This window comes from Cydia splendana, chromosome 2 (assembly GCF_910591565.1).
Source record: "Cydia splendana chromosome 2, ilCydSple1.2, whole genome shotgun sequence".
Taxonomy (NCBI): Eukaryota; Metazoa; Arthropoda; class Insecta; order Lepidoptera; family Tortricidae; genus Cydia; species Cydia splendana.
The window spans coordinates 9,526,945-9,550,252 of record NC_085961.1 but is presented as its reverse complement, the minus strand read 5'-3'; the positions used below and the strand labels follow the sequence as shown (position 1 = coordinate 9,550,252).

At 40.0% G+C, this 23,308-nt stretch overlaps 3 protein-coding genes across 5 annotated transcripts in view; 2 read left to right on the top strand and 1 right to left on the bottom strand.

Moving 5' to 3' along the window:
- The window catches only part of LOC134803381 (neuropeptide F-like), a 164,622-nt gene that overhangs the window by 68,736 nt on the left and 72,578 nt on the right, over positions 1 to 23,308 (top strand). The gene's annotated exons all lie outside the window — the stretch shown is intronic.
- Positions 2,579 to 20,896, bottom strand: LOC134803250 (protein zwilch). The gene is made up of 14 exons (XM_063775962.1): positions 20,673 to 20,896; positions 20,517 to 20,574; positions 20,280 to 20,421; positions 19,781 to 20,021; positions 18,190 to 18,354; positions 17,549 to 17,694; positions 11,503 to 11,717; positions 9,484 to 9,563; positions 8,792 to 9,015; positions 6,938 to 7,157; positions 6,046 to 6,169; positions 5,596 to 5,740; positions 3,480 to 3,616; positions 2,579 to 2,801 (listed from the first exon to the last, which is right to left on the bottom strand). The coding sequence occupies exons 1-14, from the start codon at positions 20,796 to 20,798 to the stop codon at positions 2,686 to 2,688; spliced, it is 2,139 nt and encodes a 712-aa protein (XP_063632032.1). The 5' UTR covers positions 20,799 to 20,896; the 3' UTR covers positions 2,579 to 2,685.
- Positions 12,198 to 16,440, top strand: LOC134803241 (uncharacterized protein K02A2.6-like). Of its 2 annotated transcripts, none has more exons than XM_063775940.1 (2): positions 12,198 to 12,945; positions 13,362 to 16,440. In XM_063775940.1, exon 2 carries the CDS (start codon positions 13,907 to 13,909, stop codon positions 16,151 to 16,153), a length of 2,247 nt encoding a protein of 748 aa, XP_063632010.1. In that variant the 5' UTR covers positions 12,198 to 12,945; positions 13,362 to 13,906; the 3' UTR covers positions 16,154 to 16,440. The 2 variants fall into 2 exon arrangements, with proteins under 2 accessions (XP_063632010.1, XP_063632017.1); XM_063775947.1 differs by having other exon boundaries at positions 12,200 to 12,945.

The following is a 23,308-nucleotide window of genomic DNA, read 5'->3' as shown; positions in this document are numbered from 1 at the left end:
AAAGATACCCAAACATCGCCTATTGCCTTTAGGGGCATTTATTACCAACTTAACCAATGAAATTCTAAGTTTTAGTAGTATATACTGATAGTTAGGAGTACTAAAAAACGTTTTTTCGCCTTAACGGATTAAAATGCTTTCAAATTTGAGAGATTTTTTGTGAAAAGTGTCAAAATCCAGGCGAAGATATGAAACTCTACGTAATTAAGTTTTTTGTGCCTCCTGTAAAATTTGGTCAGATTGAGTTACGAGGTTTGCGAACTAGGCCGACGATATCCATCTTACAAATATCTTTAAATTATCCGTATCGTAACTTGTTGAAGTCTAGTAGAAATCTAATTCATTTTCCGAATCGAGCCGATTATCTCGTCCACTGAAGGGACCTTTTTCTGGATTGTCTTTTACTCTAGCTAGAGCGATAGAGAGGCTAAGAGGCGAATGAATTAACGACCAAACAAACGAACGTTATTAAACCAGTACACTTATTTGATTCTAAAAATCAGATTTACCTACTATGGTGCCAGCAACGGTTAAGATAAGACCGTCTCATACCTAACACTCATAAGGAACCAACATCGAAACAGGTAATTTATATTCATAATTAACATCCCTGTACGAAATTTACAAGTATTAGTAAGCGCCAGCAGACGGCAGGCGATGCAAAACAAGCCGAAATAGCTGCACAATATGATTGAGTAACAAGGGATAATTAGCGCACGTGGCTCTTAGCATAAACAACGCGGTTGTAAACTGAACGCATCAATGAGAACGTATGCGAAGTGAAAAGCTTTAAGCATCATTTTAAATATAGTATGATGTAGGTACCTAAAGTAAGGTGGGGTAAGACTAATACTTGTATGGAATCCTCATACTGTTTGTCTTGCCCCAAGCAAAATAAACTATGTTAGTCTTTCCCCAACTTACCTTACTTATAAGCAGACATCGTACATTTTCCAGCATTTTTGGTGCAGCAGAGTGGTGTTAACGGAATTGATATAGATAATTACAACTGAAATGGTAAATTAAGATTAATATTAACGTAATTAACGCTAATTAATCATTAGGGTTGAAATTGAAATTATTTATACGAATTCCGTTAACACCACTCCGCTGCACCATAAATGCTGGAAAATGTACGATGTCTGCTTAAGTACCCATACCTACAGGTATAGGTAATTCAGACTGAAACTGATGGTGGCAGGGTTTTCTTTTTTACATACGATGTTATGAAGATATATTTTTATAAGGTAGGTACTTACTAAACGATAGTTTCTTCCAACACAAGAACAGAACTTGAATAAGTAGGTATCTGTACTTAACAACGAAATAGTAGATTTATGACTACCTACTGAGAGTTCTGAAGTTTCGTAGGTATGTATGTCTATGCGATACCGTAGGTAGGGTGTTAAAAATAATAGGTAGGTACTTTTCAAGAGAACACGTAAGCAAATTTTCAAAAGAATCGCCAGGTTAGTTCTCGTAGTTTTTATAGAAGGCGCTAAACCGTTTTTAGCACTTTTGCATTCGACAGTACATTTTGCAGAAAGTGTACATCGTCAAGTCATTTATCGATCATAACAGATATTGAGAAAAAGAGGGCACAGGAAGCAGCGCGAGTTATTAACGGCCGAGTGTACCAATTGGCACAATTCTCAGTAGGTGCTTGTTTTTGAGATCATTCGTCATTTTCACTTGAATCTCTTGAAAGTATTTTTGATACGATTTTTTTTACCTAACAAATGTGAATTTCGGCATTTTACAAATGTTAATAAATACACAAAAAGGATGTTTCCTTTAAAACTCACAGGCACAAGTTAAACAAATTTCGCGTTTCGGCGTAACGAATCAGGACATAAACAAATGGAGGAATAAACTCGACTCTTTGATCTCGGGTTAAACGGACGTTGTATCGGTTTATTTTATATTGATTGAGACTTTAATGATGGTATTCTAGGCCTGGATCTTTACGATGCGGTAAATGATTGCATTTAGAGTTCTTTTGAAGATTACTCAGTAAAGTAATTCTAAAATGTACTTACACAATTAAGTAGCAGCAGACATGATATTATGGCATTATCGACGTGATAATAATTATTTGTTTGACAAGGGGGCAAAGTTGTTGTTTAATTCCTCGTCACTCTCGTGCTAATATTGATATCCGAGTCAGCGAAAGATTCTAAAATTAATACGAAAAGTCGAATCATGAGCATTGCGAGGGTTTCAAGGCACAAGGGTGTCAAGGGTTGAATAAGCTTTGCTAACGTGTAAAACACAAAAATTTTCACCACTCAAACACGTTCACCACTCCAAAATACCTACTAACTGTAAAACGCTACATATTTCAATAAGAAAAATCCAACACTTTAGCTGTCCTTACTGATCTTCTAATATTGAACCCTTCGACAAATAGTAGGAAACAGTTTTAGATTATTTTTTCAATTATCGAGTTTGTAACGCGGCTTGAATATGGTTTATACCATGTTGATTTTCAGGCAAAATATAACTGGAGAAAAATAATGAACATTTAAGTAAAAATCTGTAAAATCGCTTTATTCAGGTAAGTATGTTTTCTTTAAAAAAAAATATTTTTTCTTGAAGGTATTGTTATATAATGTAATCTAATATTACTTAAGGCACATGATTGTTGGTTGACAATATTAAAAGTAATGTAAGTGTAATTAAAATTTAAACCGGCAATTTATTTTTGACCTTGTTGCAAATGTATGTGTATTTGGTGATGTGATACTTGAGCTCTTCCATCCCGATATTAGTGACTTCGCCAACCTCATCTGCTGGTGGTTCTGAAATACAAAACTCGATTAATACTTTTACGGATCCGTATCCGTAATTTGCGAAAAATGTCAAATACGGCTACCACAAGCTTATCACTGACCAGGGATGTTGCGCGTGCAGATTTTTTGACATCCGCGGATGTCAAAATTAGGTAAGTACTTAAAAAACGTCGAATATTACATTTTAGTAAGTTTTATTAAAAAAAAAAACGATACGTTTAGTATTTAAGCAAGAATATAGGTGCGTTGTATGTAATACAGTAACTAGGCCGACTTTTCTAGATCTAGACGATTTCATTATAGGTAATGGCGAAATTACCTAGCACTTACGCCGCCGCCGCTAAGACGTTACTGTACCGACTTGTTCGACATCCGCATCCGCATTAAGCTCCGCATCGACATTATGCGGATGCGAAAGTTCCGCGGTTGCGGATGCGGATGCAGATATTTGCAACATCCCTGTCACTGACCTGAAACTGACATAATCGCTAACGTCTGCGTAACTTACATTCTATACATCTCGCTCGCACTAATATGCCAGTACGAGCGAGATGCATAGAAAGTAAGTTACGCACACGCTAGGGAATATGTCAGTGACAAGCTCGTGCACATGCTAGCGAATATGTCAGTGACAACCCGTGGTAAGGCTACTACTAATTCACAAATCTAAATTCAAATACCACTTACCTAAATTCTGCCACACGGAAGGTGGAAACACTGGTAGCTGAGTGAACACGTACACTCGTTTAGACTCTCTTTTCACTCCCATATCCGTTGCTTTCGGTTTTCTTTGCAACGCCATGCGGTACCAGAAGGCAGATTTTCTGAGGCAAAAATAGTAAATACTGTTATTTATACGCAGAGGGAAGCAACTTTGGTTTGAGATAGCAGTATGGCTACCACCAGTTTGACACTGACATAGGTAATAATTCGATAGCGTGTGCTTAACTTACTTTCGAGCTTCGAGCGAGATGTATACAAAGTTACGCAGACGTTAGCGAATGGGTCAAAAACAAAACTGTGTTCGCGACTTTTCTGTAGACATACACAAGAGTTAAGGGCTATAAAGGTAATTTTCTTATTTAACCCTTATCCACGTAAAAAGGTAATACTCCTTTTATTTAGAGAACTATGATAAAATCATTACCTACATGCCTACAAGCTGTTAACTATTGCCCACAGGAGAGAAAAATGTACAGTTCGCGCGAACACACTAGTTTTCTCTCCTGTGGGCAATAGTTAACAGCTTGTGGGCATCTAGGTAATGCTTTTATCGTACTTCTCTAAATAAAAGGAGTACCTTTTCATGTGGATAAGGGTTAACTCTTGTGTATGTCTACAGAAAAGACGCGAACACAGTTTTGTTTTTGACCCGAATATGTCAGTTTGACCCTGCTAAGGTAGTCGTGGTAAAGCTACAGTCTGTATTATTCACTTTTCCTGGTTACTTAGACACGCTTGCTTATTTTCAAGTTGTTGGCGATAATTAAAGACGTGTTTATTAGAGGGCCTCGTCGTCGTCGACACATAGTGTTCTAACAAACGGTTTGTGAACTTAATTCAGATAGTCCTGGGGTAGGTACCACGAATTGACATTTGACGTTTACTTTAGCGACTAACGAATTGTGTAAACTCGATCGCATTCCATCTTGCTCGCACTGATGCGAGATGACCTATTGGAGCGATAGACAGGGAATGCGATCGAGTTCACGCAGTCGCTCACGTAAATGTCCAATGCCAACTCGTGGTAGCCGTGCTTGACTACGTATTGAGGTTGGGCATGGATGTCCTCTGCAACGGGTCCCTCATCAGCTATCTGACAGACTAATGGGGTATCTATCAGACATGTAGTGTTGTAACAGACTTAATGTGAACATACTTCAGATGGTCCTGGACCACGTTGTTGGCAATGGAAGAGGATGCCTGCACCAGGTCACTGATCAGCTGTCCGACTGTATAACGGAGAATCTATCAGACATGTAGTGTTTTAATAGACGGAATGTGGACATACTTCAGATAGTCCTGGACCACGTTGTTGGCGATGGAACAGGATGCCTGCACCAGGTCAATGATCAGCTGTCCGACTGTATAACGGAAAATCTATCAGACATGTAGTGTTGTAACAGACTTAATATGAACATACTTCAGATGGTCCTGGACCACGTTGTTGGCGATGGAAGAGGATGCCTGCACCAGGTCACTGATCAGCTGTCCGACTGTAAAACGGAGAATCTATCAGACATGTAGTGTTTTAATAGACGGAATGTGGACATACTTCAGATAGTCCTGGACCACGTTGTTGGCGATGGAACAGGATGCCTGCACCAGGTCAATGATCAGCTGTCCGACTGTATAACGGAAAATCTATCAGACATGTAGTGTTCTAACAGACTTAATGTGAACATACTTCAGATGGTCCTGGACCACGTTGTTGGCGATGGAAGAGGATGCCTGCACCAGGTCACTGATCAGCTGTCCGACTGTATAATGGAGAATCTATCAGACATGTAGTGTTTTAATAGACGGAATATGGACATACTTCAGATAGTCCTGGACCACGTTGTTGGCGATGGAAGAGGATGCCTGCACCAGGTCAATGATCAGCTGTCCGACTGTATAACGGAAAATCTATCAGACATGTAGTGTTCTAACAGACTTAATGTGAACATACTTCAGATAGTCCTGGACCACGTTGTTGGCGATGGAACAGGATGCCTGCACCAGGTCAATGATCAGCTGTCCGACTGTATAACGGAAAATCTATCAGACATGTAGTGTTCTAACAGACTTAATGTGAACATACTTCAGATGGTCCTGGACCACATTGTTGGCGATGGGCATGGATGTCCTCTGCACCGGGTCGCTGATCAGCTGTCCGACGGTCTTGACAGGCGATCGTTCTGACACGTAGTGTTCTAACAGACGGGCTGCGATTGGCTTCAGGTTCGCTAAAAAAAAACGGTTGACCCATGTAATGTCAATGTCACGTGTGGAAGTCTGTACCTAAGTCTAGGCTATTATGTCACTCGTCGTGTCGACAAGTAAAATAGAAGTAAGCAAGGTGTAGGTAATTAGATTTTTTAAGATGTCCAAATGTTACTTAAAACTAATACTGTGACTTAACGGAAATCTTAAAAATTAACACTATCCGCGTAGCTGTATCAGGTGGATCATACGCTTGCTTGCCATTATCGTAGTATAATAAACAACGATAGTTGAACGACATGTAACGATTAATGTAATAGTAACTTACTGAAATCAGCTCGCAAACAAACTTCGGCTCGGTACAAATGTTCCAAGCACACGTGGACTTGTGCAAATTTCATCAACAGGTTTTTCCAAGGGCTGATATCGATCTCGTCTGATATTAAAGGTACCTGAAACGTACAAAGCAAATATCTGACGCGTTTCTTTTCAATCACAATTCCGTGTTCCTTGAGCGACGCCGATTATAATGAGAATAATGTTAAAATATATGGCTGAAAAGCTCAACTATTCTCCTGGTAGAATGTTCGCGATCCCAAGACGCCTCCCCAAACGGCATATTGTGGGAAACGCCGATGTGGGTTTAGTGGATAGGCTCCTCCCCTCTTTTCACAAATTTAAAAGAGTTGGGACGTGAGAGTCCCACATACCCCCCATAATGGGCCTACCTCGGGGCCAGGGGGACGATGCGTAACAGCATTCCCACATCGACAAAAATGTGATGTGAATGTGATGTATCCCACATGACAATGGAAGAGGGAGATGAAAAAAATTCTCTGTAAATAGGTGGCTATGGTAGATGTAGGCTTTTATGCCCCAGGTATCAAATGGGGTGGGATTTAAGTCCAAAATTGCCACGGTCTTTGGAAGTCCCGGGTCATCAACAACTTGGAAACCACTGGTAACAATCTGGTGGTAACTAATAGGAATATATCCCGGAAGCTTCAATAGCGCTATGTAGAAATTCAATATACTGAATGTAAAGAAGCGATTGCTGTAGGGAATGGATTTCATTCCTAAAGTGGGTACTTATGCACTTTTGCAGCTCACTTTACATATTAACGTTATCTGTTAAGGGATATCAGACTACGGAATGCCTGACATTTATTCCATTAAGTACTGGAAAATGTTGCAAGTCACTATGTGTTGTATATTTTTACCTCGTTAACATCCTTTTTTTCAGTCACAAGTCCATGTTTCTTGAGTGATGCGAAATCATCCACAGTGAGCTCGTGAGGGTCGTCCTCATAGAACGACTGCGAGTCCAACCGGATGGAGTGGTCCCCCGAGGACAGCGTCTCGAACGGGTTCAGGGAGAACTCGCCGCACATTGTCATGTCTTGAATGGTTTGGTTTATTTGCTCGATCGATTCGTGGGTTCTGAAAACAGAAACACAGACTGAGGAACTTTGTAAGCGAGTACGGTACGGAAGATGTACTAAACAGACTGAAAAGTCCACACTACAGTACACTGACGCAGTAAATTCTCGTACTTTTATGTGCACAGCACAAAAACTAGCTGCAAGATCTGCTCAATCATGCCCCGATCGTGCCGATTTAACTGTTACGCAGCGTACTACGTAGGCGAACAACACGCGAATGCGAAGCGAAGCGATGCGGCGCGGGGTGAATCAATCTTTTGATACCTATAGAAGTATTAGTGTAGTAAATAAAGGTAGTGGACCCCGCAGTAATTCCTCAGCCAGAAAAAACTTTACAGTATGATAAAGTATCAATAAATAAAAAGTATTGTATAAATATCCAAAGAATAATAGTAATAGTATTTAAGTAAATACCTAAAGTCTTAAATCGTTAATATTTTTTTACGGAAAAATGCTCCGTTCAAACTTTCGTCTCCACCGGAAATATTCATGTAACGTATTGCAACAATATATGACATAACAATAAAAAAAATCCCAGCAGAAATACCAATAACTTATTTGGTAAAAAAAATTCGGACGGAGGAATTACTCGGTTAAATAAATAAACAGCTTTGTATGTTTACGTATAAATACCTAACTTAGGAGTGTTTTTAGGGTTCCGTACCTCAAAACGAAAAAAAAGAACCCTTATAGGATCACTCGTGGGTCTGTCTGTCTGTTTGTCACAGCCTATTTTCTCGGAAACTACTGGACCAATTAAGTTGAAATTTGGTACACATATGTAAATTAGTAACCCAAAGATGGACATATTTTTTGTATAATTTAAAAATACATAGGTTCGAAGTTATTTAAGAAAATACAAATAGCCAAAAAATGACCATTCCCCCTGTATCTCCGAAACTACTGGGTCTAAAATTTTCAAAAAAATACACAAAATAGTTCTTTACCTATAGATGACAGGAAAACCTATTAGAAATGTGCAGTCAAGCGTGAGTCGGAATTATGTACGGAACCCTAGAAACGCGAGTCAGACTCGCACTTGGCCGGTTTTTTTTTGGATATTTATAATGTTAGTTTCGGCTCATACTATACAATAACCAAGCAAAATTTCATCGACTGAGGAATTAATGCATGGGTCTCCATACAACAACTTGCTTCGTTTACTACCCTATATCCTACGTGGGCGATCTCGTTGCGAACGCGAACGCCTTGGGCCCGCCGCGCCGCGCCGCGTCGCCATCGCGAGTTGTTCGCTTACGTAAGACGCAGCGTTAGACGTTACCACAATAGAAAGTGCTTCAATGAGCCATAAATAATCCCAAGACTGAATATATCTCGTGGCGTCATGGAACACATAGAGGGCGCTTACTATCGAGTTCAAAATGTGGTCTGGATCTGTACACTAAACATCTAACACCGAAGGGTGTTTTAGTGTCGCATTATAGGTAGAAAATTGGGGAATGGCCATATTTATTATGTCTCAAAAGTGAAATCTGGGGCCCATTTCTCGAACGATATTAGTCTAATATTATTAGTGTTGTCATGGCAACCCATACGATTTGACAGTTCGTGGACTAATAATATTAGTCTAATACCGTTCGAGAAATGGGCCCCTGGACAAAATGTTTGTACCTGTTATCGCTCGTCCAGATGCCAGCAATGAAGAAGGAATGTTCCAAGAGACTCATGACTCTAGTGTACTCCCACATGGTCTTCTCAGTGCCGACTTGCGCGACGAGCGAAAGCGCCTGCGGCGGGCTGGCGCGCAAGTTCTTTAGGACTTTGGACGCTTGGGAGTGACCGCGGGATAACTTTAGTACCAACTTGGATAGGTAAGTCTTGTTGTTTGCGTCTATCTGAAAAATAAACATAATTTGTTAGGCTTTGAAGTAAGAAAGGGACAATAAGAAAATGTCACGCGACATACGTCGGTGGCGACGTCTGTTACAATCGTGAGACCTCACTTGCGCCCTCGGCTCTCGACTGCTCCAAGGCAGGTCTAATTAAGCAAAAGAGAGAACGCGTCATGCGACTCGATTCACTCGATGCGTTAGAGAGGGACAACATAGTTCGCTGTCAATGATCGCTGAGACTGCGATCCCGTATATGTAGCACTGTAGCCACCCTAAACTAAAAATGAATTATATTCACATATAAACAGAATTCATTTTAGTATAAGGTGGCTGGTTATAGAAGGCTGGCCAGTTATTGAAACCTTATACTAAAATGAATTCTATTTATAGGTGAATAGAATTCATTTTTAGTTTAGGGTGATCAATTACCTACTAATTACCCTATTTATCGGTATTCAATGCTTTACTTACGAATGGTCTTATCTTTCCACTGGATATGAATTTGAGGGCTTGTAACAGTAACGTCACGACTTCTTCAGCAGTTTCACAATCTGGAATAAACAAAATACTAGATTACTTAGTAATTATAAACTCCACTGTAAGCTATATTTGTTTCTTGGAATACGGTTGACACAGCGGACCATTGTTGCTCCTTTATGATTCAACCGGAAAAACGCTAAGATGAGGAGGATGGTGTACAGATGATCTGACAATGTGGCACTGATGGCCATTTACGAATTCTCGTCCTACCCAAGATTTTTCTTCTTCTTTCTTCATTTAAGTGTTCCATTCCTGAGCAAATTCCATAATTCCCTCTCTCCTGGTTTTCAATAATTACCGAATTTGTACTTCTTCCAGTCAGATGTAAAGGAAAGTGTCAAAGTCGTCTCGCCATCTCCGCCTGGCCCCTATTTCACCAACGTGACATGTCCGACAATTGTCGACATCACTGTTACTGACGTCACAGTAACAGTGATGTCGTCGTCATAGGCTACGGTAACCGCTTACCATCAGACAGGCGGTGTGGTAGTTTGCCGCCAACATGTTAATTTAAAAAAAAACTCCACTATATCGCCAGTTAATATACTGGGTCAAGCAAATCTCGTCAGTAACAAACGGCGGCAAATTTGAAAAATCGCGGGTTAGCAACACTGTGTTCGAATAATTCGAAAAGCGCGTGTCATCTGTGTTTTATCTGTGGAATGTGAATCGTGAATGACAGCCAGCATCTTGTTTGTTTACATTCTAAATCGATTCTATTTCAAGAGATATTTCTGCTGTGTCACCATTAAATACCAATATATTAGATAAGTTTGTGCTTAATCAAAGCTAAGGTGCCTACAATGCCTACAGTGCCAACTGAGAAATCTAATAAAATATTAAAATCCAGTAGGACATCTATCTGAAGCAATGATTTTATTCATACATTCTTGTTTAACGGCATAGTCCACTTCTAATTTTATTTAGAGATCTTCAAATTAGTTAATCATTTTTAACAACATCACACACCGCTTTTAAATTGTCGGTCCATACCTATTAATAACAATTTCAAACATTTTCAATAGAGAATCCGCGAGTGACAAGTTGAATTGACGTACGTAATAGGATAGGGCGCGCTCAGCGGAAAAAAAGTTTTGGTTCGATGTACATTGTCCATTGCTGCTTTAATTAGCGCAATACTACTCTTTGAGTGTTGCCCTACTTTAGTTTGCTTTACATTGCTACTGACAAGATTTGCTTGACGCACTATAAGTACTTATTTTGCGAAGCTAATGACAATTGTCACAAGAAATACGACAATTGTCACGAAATTCCGACACAGAACTCATTTGCTGTCAAGAATTACCGAAGGTTCTTTGAAATCTTGTGACAATTGTCATCTTATCATCATAAACATCGCAAGTGAAATACCTGTTTTTTGCCGATATAATAGTTTTTTTAAATAATACAATGATGGTGACAAACAGGAATACGGCCCGCCCGATGGTAAGCGATAACCGTAGCCCATGGATGCCTGTGACGTCAGCAACAATGAGACTTGTCGAATTGTCGCACCTGTCACGTTGGTGAAATAGGGGCCTGGTTCTACACCGCCCACGCTACCCTACCGGCATCCACTTGGTGGCTATGTGTAGCCCACATATGCATGTAATAGATGTGGCCGGCCCAGTCCCCATTTGAGTCTGGACGTTTTTTTGCCAACATCAGCAATGCGAGTTTTAGAGGGCAGCATAGTATTCCGGACGCGGTTGTTCCTTAAAACAAATCACTTTTATACCCTAGCCTAGGGTAGCCAACCTGGTAAACCTGGATCAAATCTTTCAAGGATTTATTATATTATTGAAAGTTTAAGGGGCCCACTGATTACCAGTTCGCCGGACGATATCAGCCTGTCAGTCAAACACAAATTTGACAGCTCCAAACAACTGAGAGGCTGATATCGTCCGGCGAACTGGTAATCTGTGGGCCCCTTAAGTTATCTGTACCTACCTCTCAATATGTCCCACAGTTTGTATATAAAGTCGTTGCTGGAACCCTCCGCGTTCATGACGGATAAGCACTGCTTGAGTGTGGTGGTGTTCTCCGTGACACAAACGCAGCCGCCTTCGGGATACTGCGCGGTGTATGCGTAGGCTTCTGTTTCGTTTAACAGCTGGTTTAGGCGCTTGGAGTTGTTCGGATATTTAAGGCTTGGGTTGGATAATCTGAAATAATTAGATATGTAAATTAAAAACTTTGAAAATTAAGGTATACACCCACTTGCCAGAATTTCATTTGCCATAATTTCATTTGCCATAATAGTCAACAGCCATTATATTGTTTCCCATAATTACATATGCAATACTTATTGTTTACTATATTAGTCATGTGCCAGCAACTTTGTTTCCCATAAAATCAATTTCAATAATATCATTTGTCATCATCATTGTAAGCCATAATGATCACTAGCCATAATATATTTTTTTTACAGAAACCAAATGCTACTAGAAAAATGGGTTAGGTTAGGTTTGAACTGCGACCCTTACAGAAAAGTAATACTACTGGAAAAGTGGGTTAGGTTAGGTTTGAACTGCGACCCTTACAGAAAAGAAATGCTATTGGAAAAGTGGGTTAGGTTAGTGTGATATATGTATAAGTATATACGATGTGGGTACACCTAGATTATGTTTACTTAGGTATAGGGTAGTTGTAGTTTGTCAGTCATTAATTAAACCTCCTACGAATCGCATCAAGTGTTTGTACTGCTGATACCTAGACTTCCTAGTTCCTATGTTCCTGGATTTCACAGTGGCGACGAGACATTCTGGACCCAAGTTCGTTACGGTTGTGATTATAACTACATAGTAGTGCGCGAGCGAACTGATAACGCGAGTTAGTTTTTTTTGTAATGAGTGAGACGGCACCGGGTCGAGCAATGGCGGTCGGTAAAATACCGGAATTTAAAATGGGAGCGGATAATTGGAGGCTGTATGTAGATCGTTTAGAACAATACTTTTTAGTGAATAAAATTGATCAAACAATGTATGTACCAACGTTAATTACGGTGATGGGAGCTGAGTGTTACGAACTTTTAGTGAATTTGTGCACGCCCGTCAAACCATCTACCAAAACGTTTGCAGAAGTGACGTCGATACTCGAAAAACATTTACAGCCTAAGCCAAGTATTTTAGCTGAACGTTTTAAATTCCGGCATAGGAAGCAGAGTGCGAACGAATCTATATCGGAATATGTGGATGTGTTAAAGCAAATGTCGAAAGACTGTGAATTTACGACTTGGTTAGAGGACAGTTTGCTCGTTATGTATGCAGGGTATGCAATAGACAGGGGCATTTAAAGCGTATGTGTCCCAATATGACAGAGCATTACGATGTGCATGCCATTGCCAACACCGTCGTGGATGAGCTAAATGCGTGCAGTGAAGACAGTGACGAGGTAATTATTGTGACTTTAAATCAATTATCCGCTTTAGCATATAAACCGATTATGTTAAAATTAAACGTACAAGGTATAGATATGGATATGGAGTGTGACACGGGCAGTGCCGTTTCATGTATAAGTGAAAAAATGTATTTAGCTGTATTTAGTAAGTTACCGTTAATGAAATGTAATTTATATTTACGTTATTTAACAGGCGAGTGGGTGCAGCCGGTAGGGCTGATAAGACCGTTAGTGCGTTTTAGAGGTATAGAAAAGCACTTGCATTTGTTTGTAATACGAAACGGAAAAAGTACGTTGCTCGGTCGACAATGGTTATATGAATTATATATAATTAGGGATTTAATTCCCGTGACGGAATACTGTGAAGTGAATAATGTAATTAACAATCAGTTTAATTATAGTGCTTTCAGTTCCAGATTCTCTGAAGTTTTCGCGGACGGCCTGGGGCGGTTTACCGGCGGCAAGGTCAGCATCCACCTGCGTGCGGATGCCCGGCCTGTGTTCCTGCGCGCGCGGCCCCTGGCGTACGCGCTGCGCGAGCCGGTGGAGCGCGCGCTGGAGCAGCTGGTGCGCGACGGCGTGCTCACCCCCGTCGACCGCTCCGACTGGGCCACGCCTATCGTGCCGGTCGTAAAAAAAGACGGTAACATACGTATCTGCGCTGATTTTAAATTGACTTTGAACCGGGTTTTAGAGGTTGACCGTTATCCGCTACCTAGGGTGGAGGATTTATTGGCACGTTTACATGGGGGGGAGCGTTTCAGCAAGATTGATCTTTCGCAGGCATACGCACAATTTGAGCTCGATGAATCTAAAAAGTACACGGTAATAAATACTCACAAGGGGTTATTTATGTACAACCGCTTAGTGTAGGGCCTGTCATCTAGCCCCGGAATATTCCAAAGACATTTAGAACAATTATTTGCTGACCTGCCGCACGTGGGCGTATTTTTGGATGATGTCATTATTACGGGTAGCAATACGAAATCCCACGTGGACAACTTATATAAATAAAGTATTTGAGCGATTGCAGGCAAATGGTTTGCGGGTCAGAAAAGATAAGTGCGCGTTCTTTGAAGAGTCGATTAATTATTTGGGGCACGTCATCAGCAAGGAGGGTGTCCATACGTGTCCGGATAAGGTTAGGGCCATCGTGAATACCCCGGCACCTAGCAACGTGTCTGAGGTTCGGGCGTTCGTGGGTATGATAATGTATTACGCGAAGTTTATAAAAAACGTGAGTACCTTGCTTACACCCTTGTATAACTTGTTAAAGGCCGGAACCAAGTTTGTTTGGAGCGCGAGTTGTCAGGAGGCGTTCGTCAAAGTCAAACAAGTGCTGACTTCGAGTGAAGTTTTGGTGCACTATTCGGGTTCTCTGCCGTTAGTTCTGACATCAGACGCATCCGGGGTGGGGATAGGGTCCGTTATATCGCACCTCACGCCAGAGGGCGAGCGACCGGTGGCTTACGCGTCGCGTACGCTTACCCCGGCCGAACGGGCGTACGCGCAGATTGATAGGGAAGCGTTAGCTTTAGTGTACGGTATACGGAAATTTCACCAATATTTATACGGTCGTAAGTTTATATTGAGGACAGATCACAAGCCGCTCACATACATCTTTGGCGATAAAGTAGGCATCCCGGTGATGGCGGCGTCTCGATTGCAGCGCTGGGCGATTTTGTTGTCAGGATATAATTATGAAATTGAATACGTACCTTCAAGTAAAAACTGTGCTGACGCGTTATCGAGGCTGCCGCAAGGAGGTCAAGATCAGAAACAAAATCAGGAGGTAACTTACCTTAATTTTGTGAAAGATTTTTTACCTGTAACTAACGAACAAGTTAAGTCCGCTACGTCACGTGACGTAATTTTAAGTAGGGTGTTGGCGTATGTGCAGTCAGGCTGGCCGACATCGTGTCAAGATGAAGAGATCAAACCTTTCCTATTAAGGCGCCACGAGATGTATGTAGAGCGAGGTTGCTTAATGTGGGGTTACCGGGTGGTGGTACCAGCAATTTTGAGGGAAGCAGTTCTCAAGCAGCTTCACGTTAGTCATATGGGCATAGTAAAGACTAAGGCCTTAGCTCGTAGTTACGTGTGGTGGCCCAATATTGACGCCGATGTGGAAGCGCAGTGTAGGCAGTGTGAAACCTGTGCCGCGGAGGCGCCGGCGCCGGCGCATGCACCTCCGAGCCCTTGGCCTTACTCAACCCACGTCTGGAGTAGGCTACATGTAGATTTTTTGGGGCCATTCAAGGGAAAAACGTTCTTAGTACTTATAGATTCAAGTTCAAAGTGGCTGGAAATATTTGAAATGGCTAGAACGAACGCAGGGGCAGTGATTAAAGAACTAAGAGCAACTTTCGCGCGTTTTGGGTTGCCAAGAGAATTAGTATCAGACCAGGGTCCACCGTTCACGAGTAATGAATTCAAACATTTCCTGGTAACTAATGGCATAAAACAGTCTTTCTCTCCAATATACCATCCAGCATCGAACGGGGCCGCGGAAAATGCTGTGAAATTATGTAAACGGGCGATTAGCAAGGCTTTTAGAGAGCGTACGGATGTCGACGCGGCACTGCAAACTTATCTCATGGCATACAGGAATAGCATGCATAGTACAACAGGGGAGAGTCCGGCGATGCTTTTGCAGCGGAGGTCGTTACGTTCACGGTTAGATTTGCTTCGCAGCGAGAGTGCGCTGGAGAAACGGGTTAGTTCGGCCCAGCAGCGGCAGATCGAAAACGCAGGCGGTACGCAGCGTCACTTTCAGCCTGGGGACGCGGTTTGGGCTCGCGATTATACCGGTAACGACAAATGGGTTAGAGGTACGGTGCTGGGTGCCGAAGGTTCGCGGAGATACACCTTAGATAGCGGAAGCGGTAGATCGGTTCTTAGGCATGTTGATCAAATCAGACGGAGATCTAGGTTATCGACTGTACCTTGTCCTGAAGAGCTCAATGAGACTAACGAGCGGTTGCCAGGGGCTGAGTACGGCGTCGCGCGCTCTAGCCAGCAGACGGAAGTGGGCGAAGGAAACGTGCAGCCTTTACAAAAGGAAGAAGTAACAAGTGCTGAAACTAGTGAGACAAATGTGGCTTGTACGCCTCCTCCACGTCCGTCTCCTCCGCCACAGCGCCGATCCCCGCTGGTCCTCAGGCCTTTACCGAACAGAATTCGTAAGCTAGAAATAGATTAATATCTACGAGTTAAATTTATGTGAGAGGAGCATAGATAGTTAGTAAATAAGGTCTTACAATTAGATAGGTATAGATTTGTTTAGGATAAAAAGTTGTAATAATTTCTTTGTAATAATTTCATTCTTTATAACTTCTTTTAAGTAGATTATTTCAAGGTTTAGAGATTAAGAAGGGAGGTGTGATATATGTATAAGTATATACGATGTGGGTACACCTAGATTATGTTTACTTAGGTATAGGGTAGTTGTAGTTTGTCAGTCTTTAATTAAACCTCCTACGAATCGCATCAAGTGTTTGTACTGCTGATACCTAGACTTCCTAGTTCCTATGTTCCTGGATTTCACAGTTAGGTTTGAACTGCACCCCACACAGAAAATAAATGCTACTCATAGATCTAGTATTACATAGATGAGCTATACGCGTGCCTCCGTGAGGGACAAAACATACGCAAAGCGACAATATTAAAAACACGTTTTAACATTCCTGACAACATACCAAAAACAATCTACGTAATTCGGTCGGGTTATTTGTTGCCCACCATAAACCATACTAAATTTTTGGTGGGGAACAAACAAAAAGTGAAACTGTGACAAGGACAAGCAATAATACCGCTTTCTCTGCTACTCCTACAGAAATTTCCATAAGTGCATCTCGTTCGGTCGTTTGGCCCCTCCCCCGTGTCATCTCTATGTTATTGTACCTCTATGATGCTACTAGAAAAGTAGGTTAGGTTAGGTTTGAACTGCGACCCTTACAGAAAAGAAATGCTATCAGAAAAGTGGGTTAGGTTAGGTTTGAATTGCGACCCTTACAGAAACAAAATGCTACTAGAAAAATGGGTTAGGTTAGGTTTGAATTGCGACCCTTACAGAAAAGAAATACTACTGGAAAAGTGGGTTAGGTGAGGTTTAAATATTCTATTAAATAATATTATTACAATTAATAATATGGACAACAACACGTATGGCACTCGTACGTTCTGGAATCTAATAATCGGGTAAACAAAGAGTATGTCACATCATTTTTATGGTAAACAAACAATTCGGGCAAATGAAATTCGGGCAAATAAAATTCGGGCATATGAGTATTATTTTATATAATTTTCGGACAAACAATAGACAACCCGAACTTCGATGTTCGCGGTAGAGGCCTACAGCGAACATCTAATGTCAATAGTCGTTTCCAAGGGACCCATAAGACAGCCAAGAATATAATGGAAATATTCATTGTACCTAGCTCAGTTGGTCAAGCATAAGCCAGTGAAGAGTTCTTGCATTCTTCCTTTTTATCAAGAATTGTTACTTTTATGCCTTCTTCTTTGAATAGTTTCTTCAAGACCAGCACAAGTAATTTGAAATTCTGTGTATGACTAGAAATATTGATTGTATTTTTACCTGATTTGAGCAGTCTCTAAGTTGACAGAAGCGCTGCCAGCAGCAGTCATGTCAACTAGGATTTGGTTGATATTGTGCAGTGCGTACACAGACTTCCAGATTGCATTGCATGGGCTTGCTAAATGCCCTACTATCACTTCTTGCTCCTGAAACAGATAATAATAATAAATGTTGAGAACGTCAGCTGGCGCTCCGTTGGTGGGTTGAGGAATGGCAGCCACCGAAACATGTAAAAAAAGAAAATAAATTTTGTCATCGCCTCCCGTTTGTTAGTTTAGATGTTATTATAAATAAAAACAACCGTCAGCCAGTTGTTTAGCGGCGGAATGACCGTCAGCTACTTGCATAAACATGTAAGAAATAAGCGCTGTACCTTTTTATTATAGTAATAACGAAATCATGAAACTTTGCATGTAGGATGTCATCAGGCATTTCAATAAACGCCTTATAGATTTGCGGCTTTGAGGACAACTGACGGTCTTTCCACCGCGATACAACTGGCTGACTATTTTTTTAATTCATGATAGCATCTAAACTATCATCTGACAAAGTATCAAGCGGGAGGCGATGACTGACGATATTTGCTCCCGGCCCGCGGTCTAGTACTTAGTTTGACAATGTTATTAAAAAAGTGCACTTACAAAGTTAACTTTGCAGCTTATGAAGGGAGTTATAAGTGTATTTCCTGTCCATTCACAGTGTAACTCTGTGACTCCTCCATGGGGCGCATTCAGCAACTCATCAGTGTTGCGAGAGCTGTATGACATGCCTGACAGCACATATTTGCAATCCACTGATATGTCTACCTAGAATTGAATAAAATTAAACATGAGTTGATACAGGAAAGGCCTTTGCCTAGCAGTGGGGTACTTTCAGGCTAAACAAGGTCTATACCTTGTTTACCCTATGGTAATTCGCCACTAACTGGCCACTTTTAGTAGCTAGCCGCCCTAAACTAAAAATTAATTCTATTCACCTATAAACAGAATTAATTTTAGTATAAGGTTTCAATAACTGGCCACCTTATACTAAAATGAATTCTATTTATAGGTAAATAGAAATCATTTTTGGTTTGGGGTGGCCAGTTACTGGCGAATTACCCTACATTTATTTATTATTTGTTATTCTATTTTATACAGACAGCTGATGCTTGTACGTCTAAATCATAGTTCACATAGCATGATTTCACTGTTTTAGATAGTTTCTCAAGTCTATTTTTAAATTGATTCACACTTATAGTTCAGAGGATAATTTGTTATTCAGTTTGCAATAAATTTATGCTTTGTAGTTACTAGTTTATGGCAGTGTTCAAACCTTCAAGGAAAAAGAGTGTATTCCCATCTTAATATCCGAAAACCCACCTACAACACCTCAGGTGTTGTAGGTGTCCTTGGGTGGCAGTAATCGCTTACCATCAGGTGATTTGTCTGCTTGTTTATCAGAATAAAAATGAGGACACTTTTTCTATACATATGTATATATTTTTTCATGTCACACTATCATTGTCAGCATTTTTTTTACAGGTAACTTGCAAGTAACAGATGCTGATAACTAGAGATGCACCGGATATCCGGTTACTATCCGGTATCCGGCCTATCCGGCCATTATTTTACTATCCGGCCGGATACTGGATAGTGACCTACTATCCGGCCGGATACCGGATAGTAACAATGATTGATTTCGGAGTAAACAAATTGGATTTAAGAAACAGTCACTGTCATAATCGTACTTATTTATTATTTTAAAACAATTTAATAATTCCATTGACTTGCACGCGCACTCATTTCGAACCTAGAAATTAGTCTGCGCGAACGTTCACTAGGAAACAGGTCAAACCTGCAGAATGCGCATCTGAAAAACCGAAATGTAGGTATAGTTCCGCTGGCCGGATACCGGATATTCGGCTGATGGTCAGGCCGAATATCCGGTATCCGGCCAAACAACTATCCGTTGCATCTCTACTGATAACTGTAACAAGTCCTCTTGACATTAGCAGGTTTTTCATTGCTCCCTTTGGGGCCAATATACCGATGCCAACTGCAACATTGGCAAGCAGTTTCCATACAGGTTGCAGGTCTGTCTGTACCAGCCCTTAGTGAAGGGACTTGCTGTCCAAACATAAAAACAAAATTGGTGTCTACACTACTTAATAGTGATGCTTGGATTTTACTTCACTTTGGCAGACTGCTGCCTGGCAACCTGCTTAAAGTCAAATTAAAAATTAATGCTTACCAAATCTTCATTGAGCCCTTCTTCCTTCGCAAATTTCTCTATAATATTTTCAACATCTACTTCTTCCAAGCACATAGCTCCATCATAAGTAACAATTCCTCTAGCAAACTGTTCTTCATTTGATTGTATGGTTAACAACAATGGTTTACCCTCGGACTCCGGGTTGCATACTATCCATATAGGTATGCTGTCTTCTGAATTCAGCTTTGATATACCCATATTGTAAAGGTTGGCTATTTCTCTGCAATAGAACCACAAAACAATGTTAATAAAATAAAGCTTCAAATGATAAGTTCTCTAAACTGTTTTAGCAGGGGTGTATTTACCCTAGGGACAAGAGGGCTCAGGGTGGCAGGCTGCATGGGCCGGCAAAACAGGGTGTTTTCCTTATACGAGATACATTATCATCACTTAATGGGGCACCAAATCTTTCAAATACACCCTAACGAATAATCTTTTTAAAAACTGTAATACCTGCAAGCAAAATCCTGCAACTTACCTAGCCTTATCAATGCCAATTGGAATATGGCTGCTTTCATCCTTGTTCCACAACTGAGCCTCTTCTGATATAAGTGTATCATCCAAGATTGTGTGCAGACTCAAGTCCAGTTTAAGTGGAGACCCAGTTAAATCCAATTCCTCTGAAATTCCAGTAAATAAATTATGAGAAGTAATAAATACAGTATGTAAAGCCGAAGTAAAAATATGATCAATACGATAAGTTCATGCAAGTTACCTTTGGGATTTTGACTTGCTTTTCCTGTAGTATCCGCAGACAGCACATTTTGTTTAGCCTGTGAGAAAGTAGAAGTTTTAGCAGGTTAAATTGTTCAATTGAATTGTTATAGCTATTACTCATAGATAAGGCCAAACTAATTTATTACTAGTTTACCTTTAAATACACCATAATAACATCACTAGATTTTTTTGTATACATTTCAACGTAGCTGGGACATTTCTGTCTTTCTATGCAATATTTTGGATACAAATCTAGAACTGGCTGGAGAACGGTGTTCATTTTATTTAAGATTATTTATTTATCAAAGAGAAACAATGCAATTTTGTTTTACTTGTTCGTAACGATAAATTTTATTTTGAAATTAGAATGAATGAGTACTTTTTTTAACAAATGACAGATCAGTACAAAAATCAAACGCTGGATTCCTAGTTTTTGAGAAACAATATTTAAAACATTGTTAAATTCGTTGTTTTTTGTATTCCTAATAGAGTACACTTCTATATATATTTTAATAAACTCAGGGCAAGTTTTTAGGATAAGTCTATGATCTTTTATATGTAGATATGCCATACACTAACATATCAAGCGAAAAAAATGATGCCAACCAATGCTGCCAACGTCACGGCAGCATCAGTAACAATTTGTTTACAACTTCATACGCAAATGCGTAAAAGAGACGGCACAATTAAAAGAATACCCAAGTAAAAAAGAGACGGCTAGTGTTTGTCACTTGCGCGTGAATTTGGTAAATCAGTGATACCACCATAACACGACGGCAAATAGTGGAGATAACGCGAACCGTAAAACTTATTAAGAAAATAAATCAAAGAGTAAGATGTTTGACAGAAGGTGCAAATCATTTTAGTGCAGTTCTATGTAGTAATGTACTCGCTACCGAAGTAAAAAGTTTCACATTTAGTTATGTAAATAAAAGATATTATATTATACTTATCATTGTTACTTTTGTAACAAAAAAAATTTGGTTAAAATTTCACCCCGTATTTTTATATTTTATATATACTGGATTCTACCTATTTCGTGAATACTATTAATAACATTCACCTTCCCTTTGATCAAGTGATATTATATACTGGTACTAGCACAGTTCATACGCAAATGTAAATAAAGCGGTAAAAATATATAACTATGTAAATAAACTATATTCCTTTCCACGAAACCGAGTTAAAAAAAAGCAAATTCAATAACAACAAAACCTTTTATTTTACTAACAATTTTATGTTATAATAAGTAATTGTTATTGTGTGAGAAAATGAAATGCCTAAAAAAATACTAATTTTGTAGTAATCTTTGTATAAACAGCAATATACCTATTTACTTAATTGACGCGACCCGGACAATAATAATCTTTAATTTGCCAATTGTTGTAATTAATTACAAATGCGTGCAAGTTAAAAACTTTAATATTAAAGTTGAAATTTATTTCTCTTATTTGTACGACAAGCACCAAACAATGAATGCAACTTACCATGACGCCTCTGCTATGATAATCTATGTACGCAGTTGGTGCGTCCTTGTCATTCTCGCTGATAAGAACATAAACTTATCTCTTTCTGTCAGCCGGCGAAAATGGCGGCCAGCTTTATTTCTTTCAAGATTAAACCGAAGAAAAACGGATTATTTCAGCTTTTACTTACGAATGATAATGTGACGCCGTCAATTTTTTTGCGCTTCCGCGGATAATTTGAGCATTTCAACATAACGCAGGTCGGCATTTTGTTGCTTAATACACGTTATTTGTGGAAAAGTATTAACCGGTGTACACTTCGCGCTTGCGTCAGGCAGACTGAGACAAACTCGTACACATGACACGAGGTGAGTGCTTCAATTTTGGAACGTGCATAACACATCTTTGTATAAAAGATCATAGGGATAAGTCAGTAAAACAATTGCTGATGAATTTATAGCAGTTGATAACTTCATAAAATATAGTTTACTCAAATAATCTTGATTGTACTAGTGACACAAACTGTCAACAGATGGCAGCACTGACAATGTAGGTATAAATTTCGTGATAGAGTCAGACCGTGAAAAGTCAGCAGCGATTTTGATAGCCCACGCAGTGCAAGTGTCATTTTAAACGTCAAACTTCTATGAAATTATGACGTATAAATAACACTTACACTGCGTGGGCTATCTAGCGATCAGCCCAACAGAATGCGATGGAGCGACAGAACGAGGGCTTCTAGAGTTAGACCAAGAAAAGTCTGCAGCGATTTTGATAGCCCACGCAGTGCACTTGTTATTTTAAACGTCAAACTTCTATGAAATTATGACGTATAAAATAACACTTGTACTGCGTGGGTTATCAAAATCGCTGCAGACTTTTCTTGGTCTAACTCTACGGACCTCGCAGCAAAGGGCATGCCGACTAAACTAAATATACCTACTGAAACACAGCCAACTTGTCATTAGGAAAGGCGCGAATACATACCTACACATTAATTACAATAAACATTAAATACGTTAGAAAACGTGGTGTAGTACGGAAATACTTAAATAAAAGTTAGGTGTCATTTTCTAATGCCTCGGGTACTTTCTCCCTCTGGACACGGAAAATTAACCATTTGAAGAATGACACCGGTGGGAAAATAGGGACAAATCAAAAAATCAATCAATCCGCAAGACAGCTGTGTATGAATTCATTGTCAAAAATTGTGTGCGGAGCCTTATACATAGGGTAAAGAGGAATAGGGCCGGTTTTTGTCCGGCCGACTCTGATAACTATGTTAAAAAAAGAAAGTGTGCGGGGCTAAGGCGTATCCAGATTA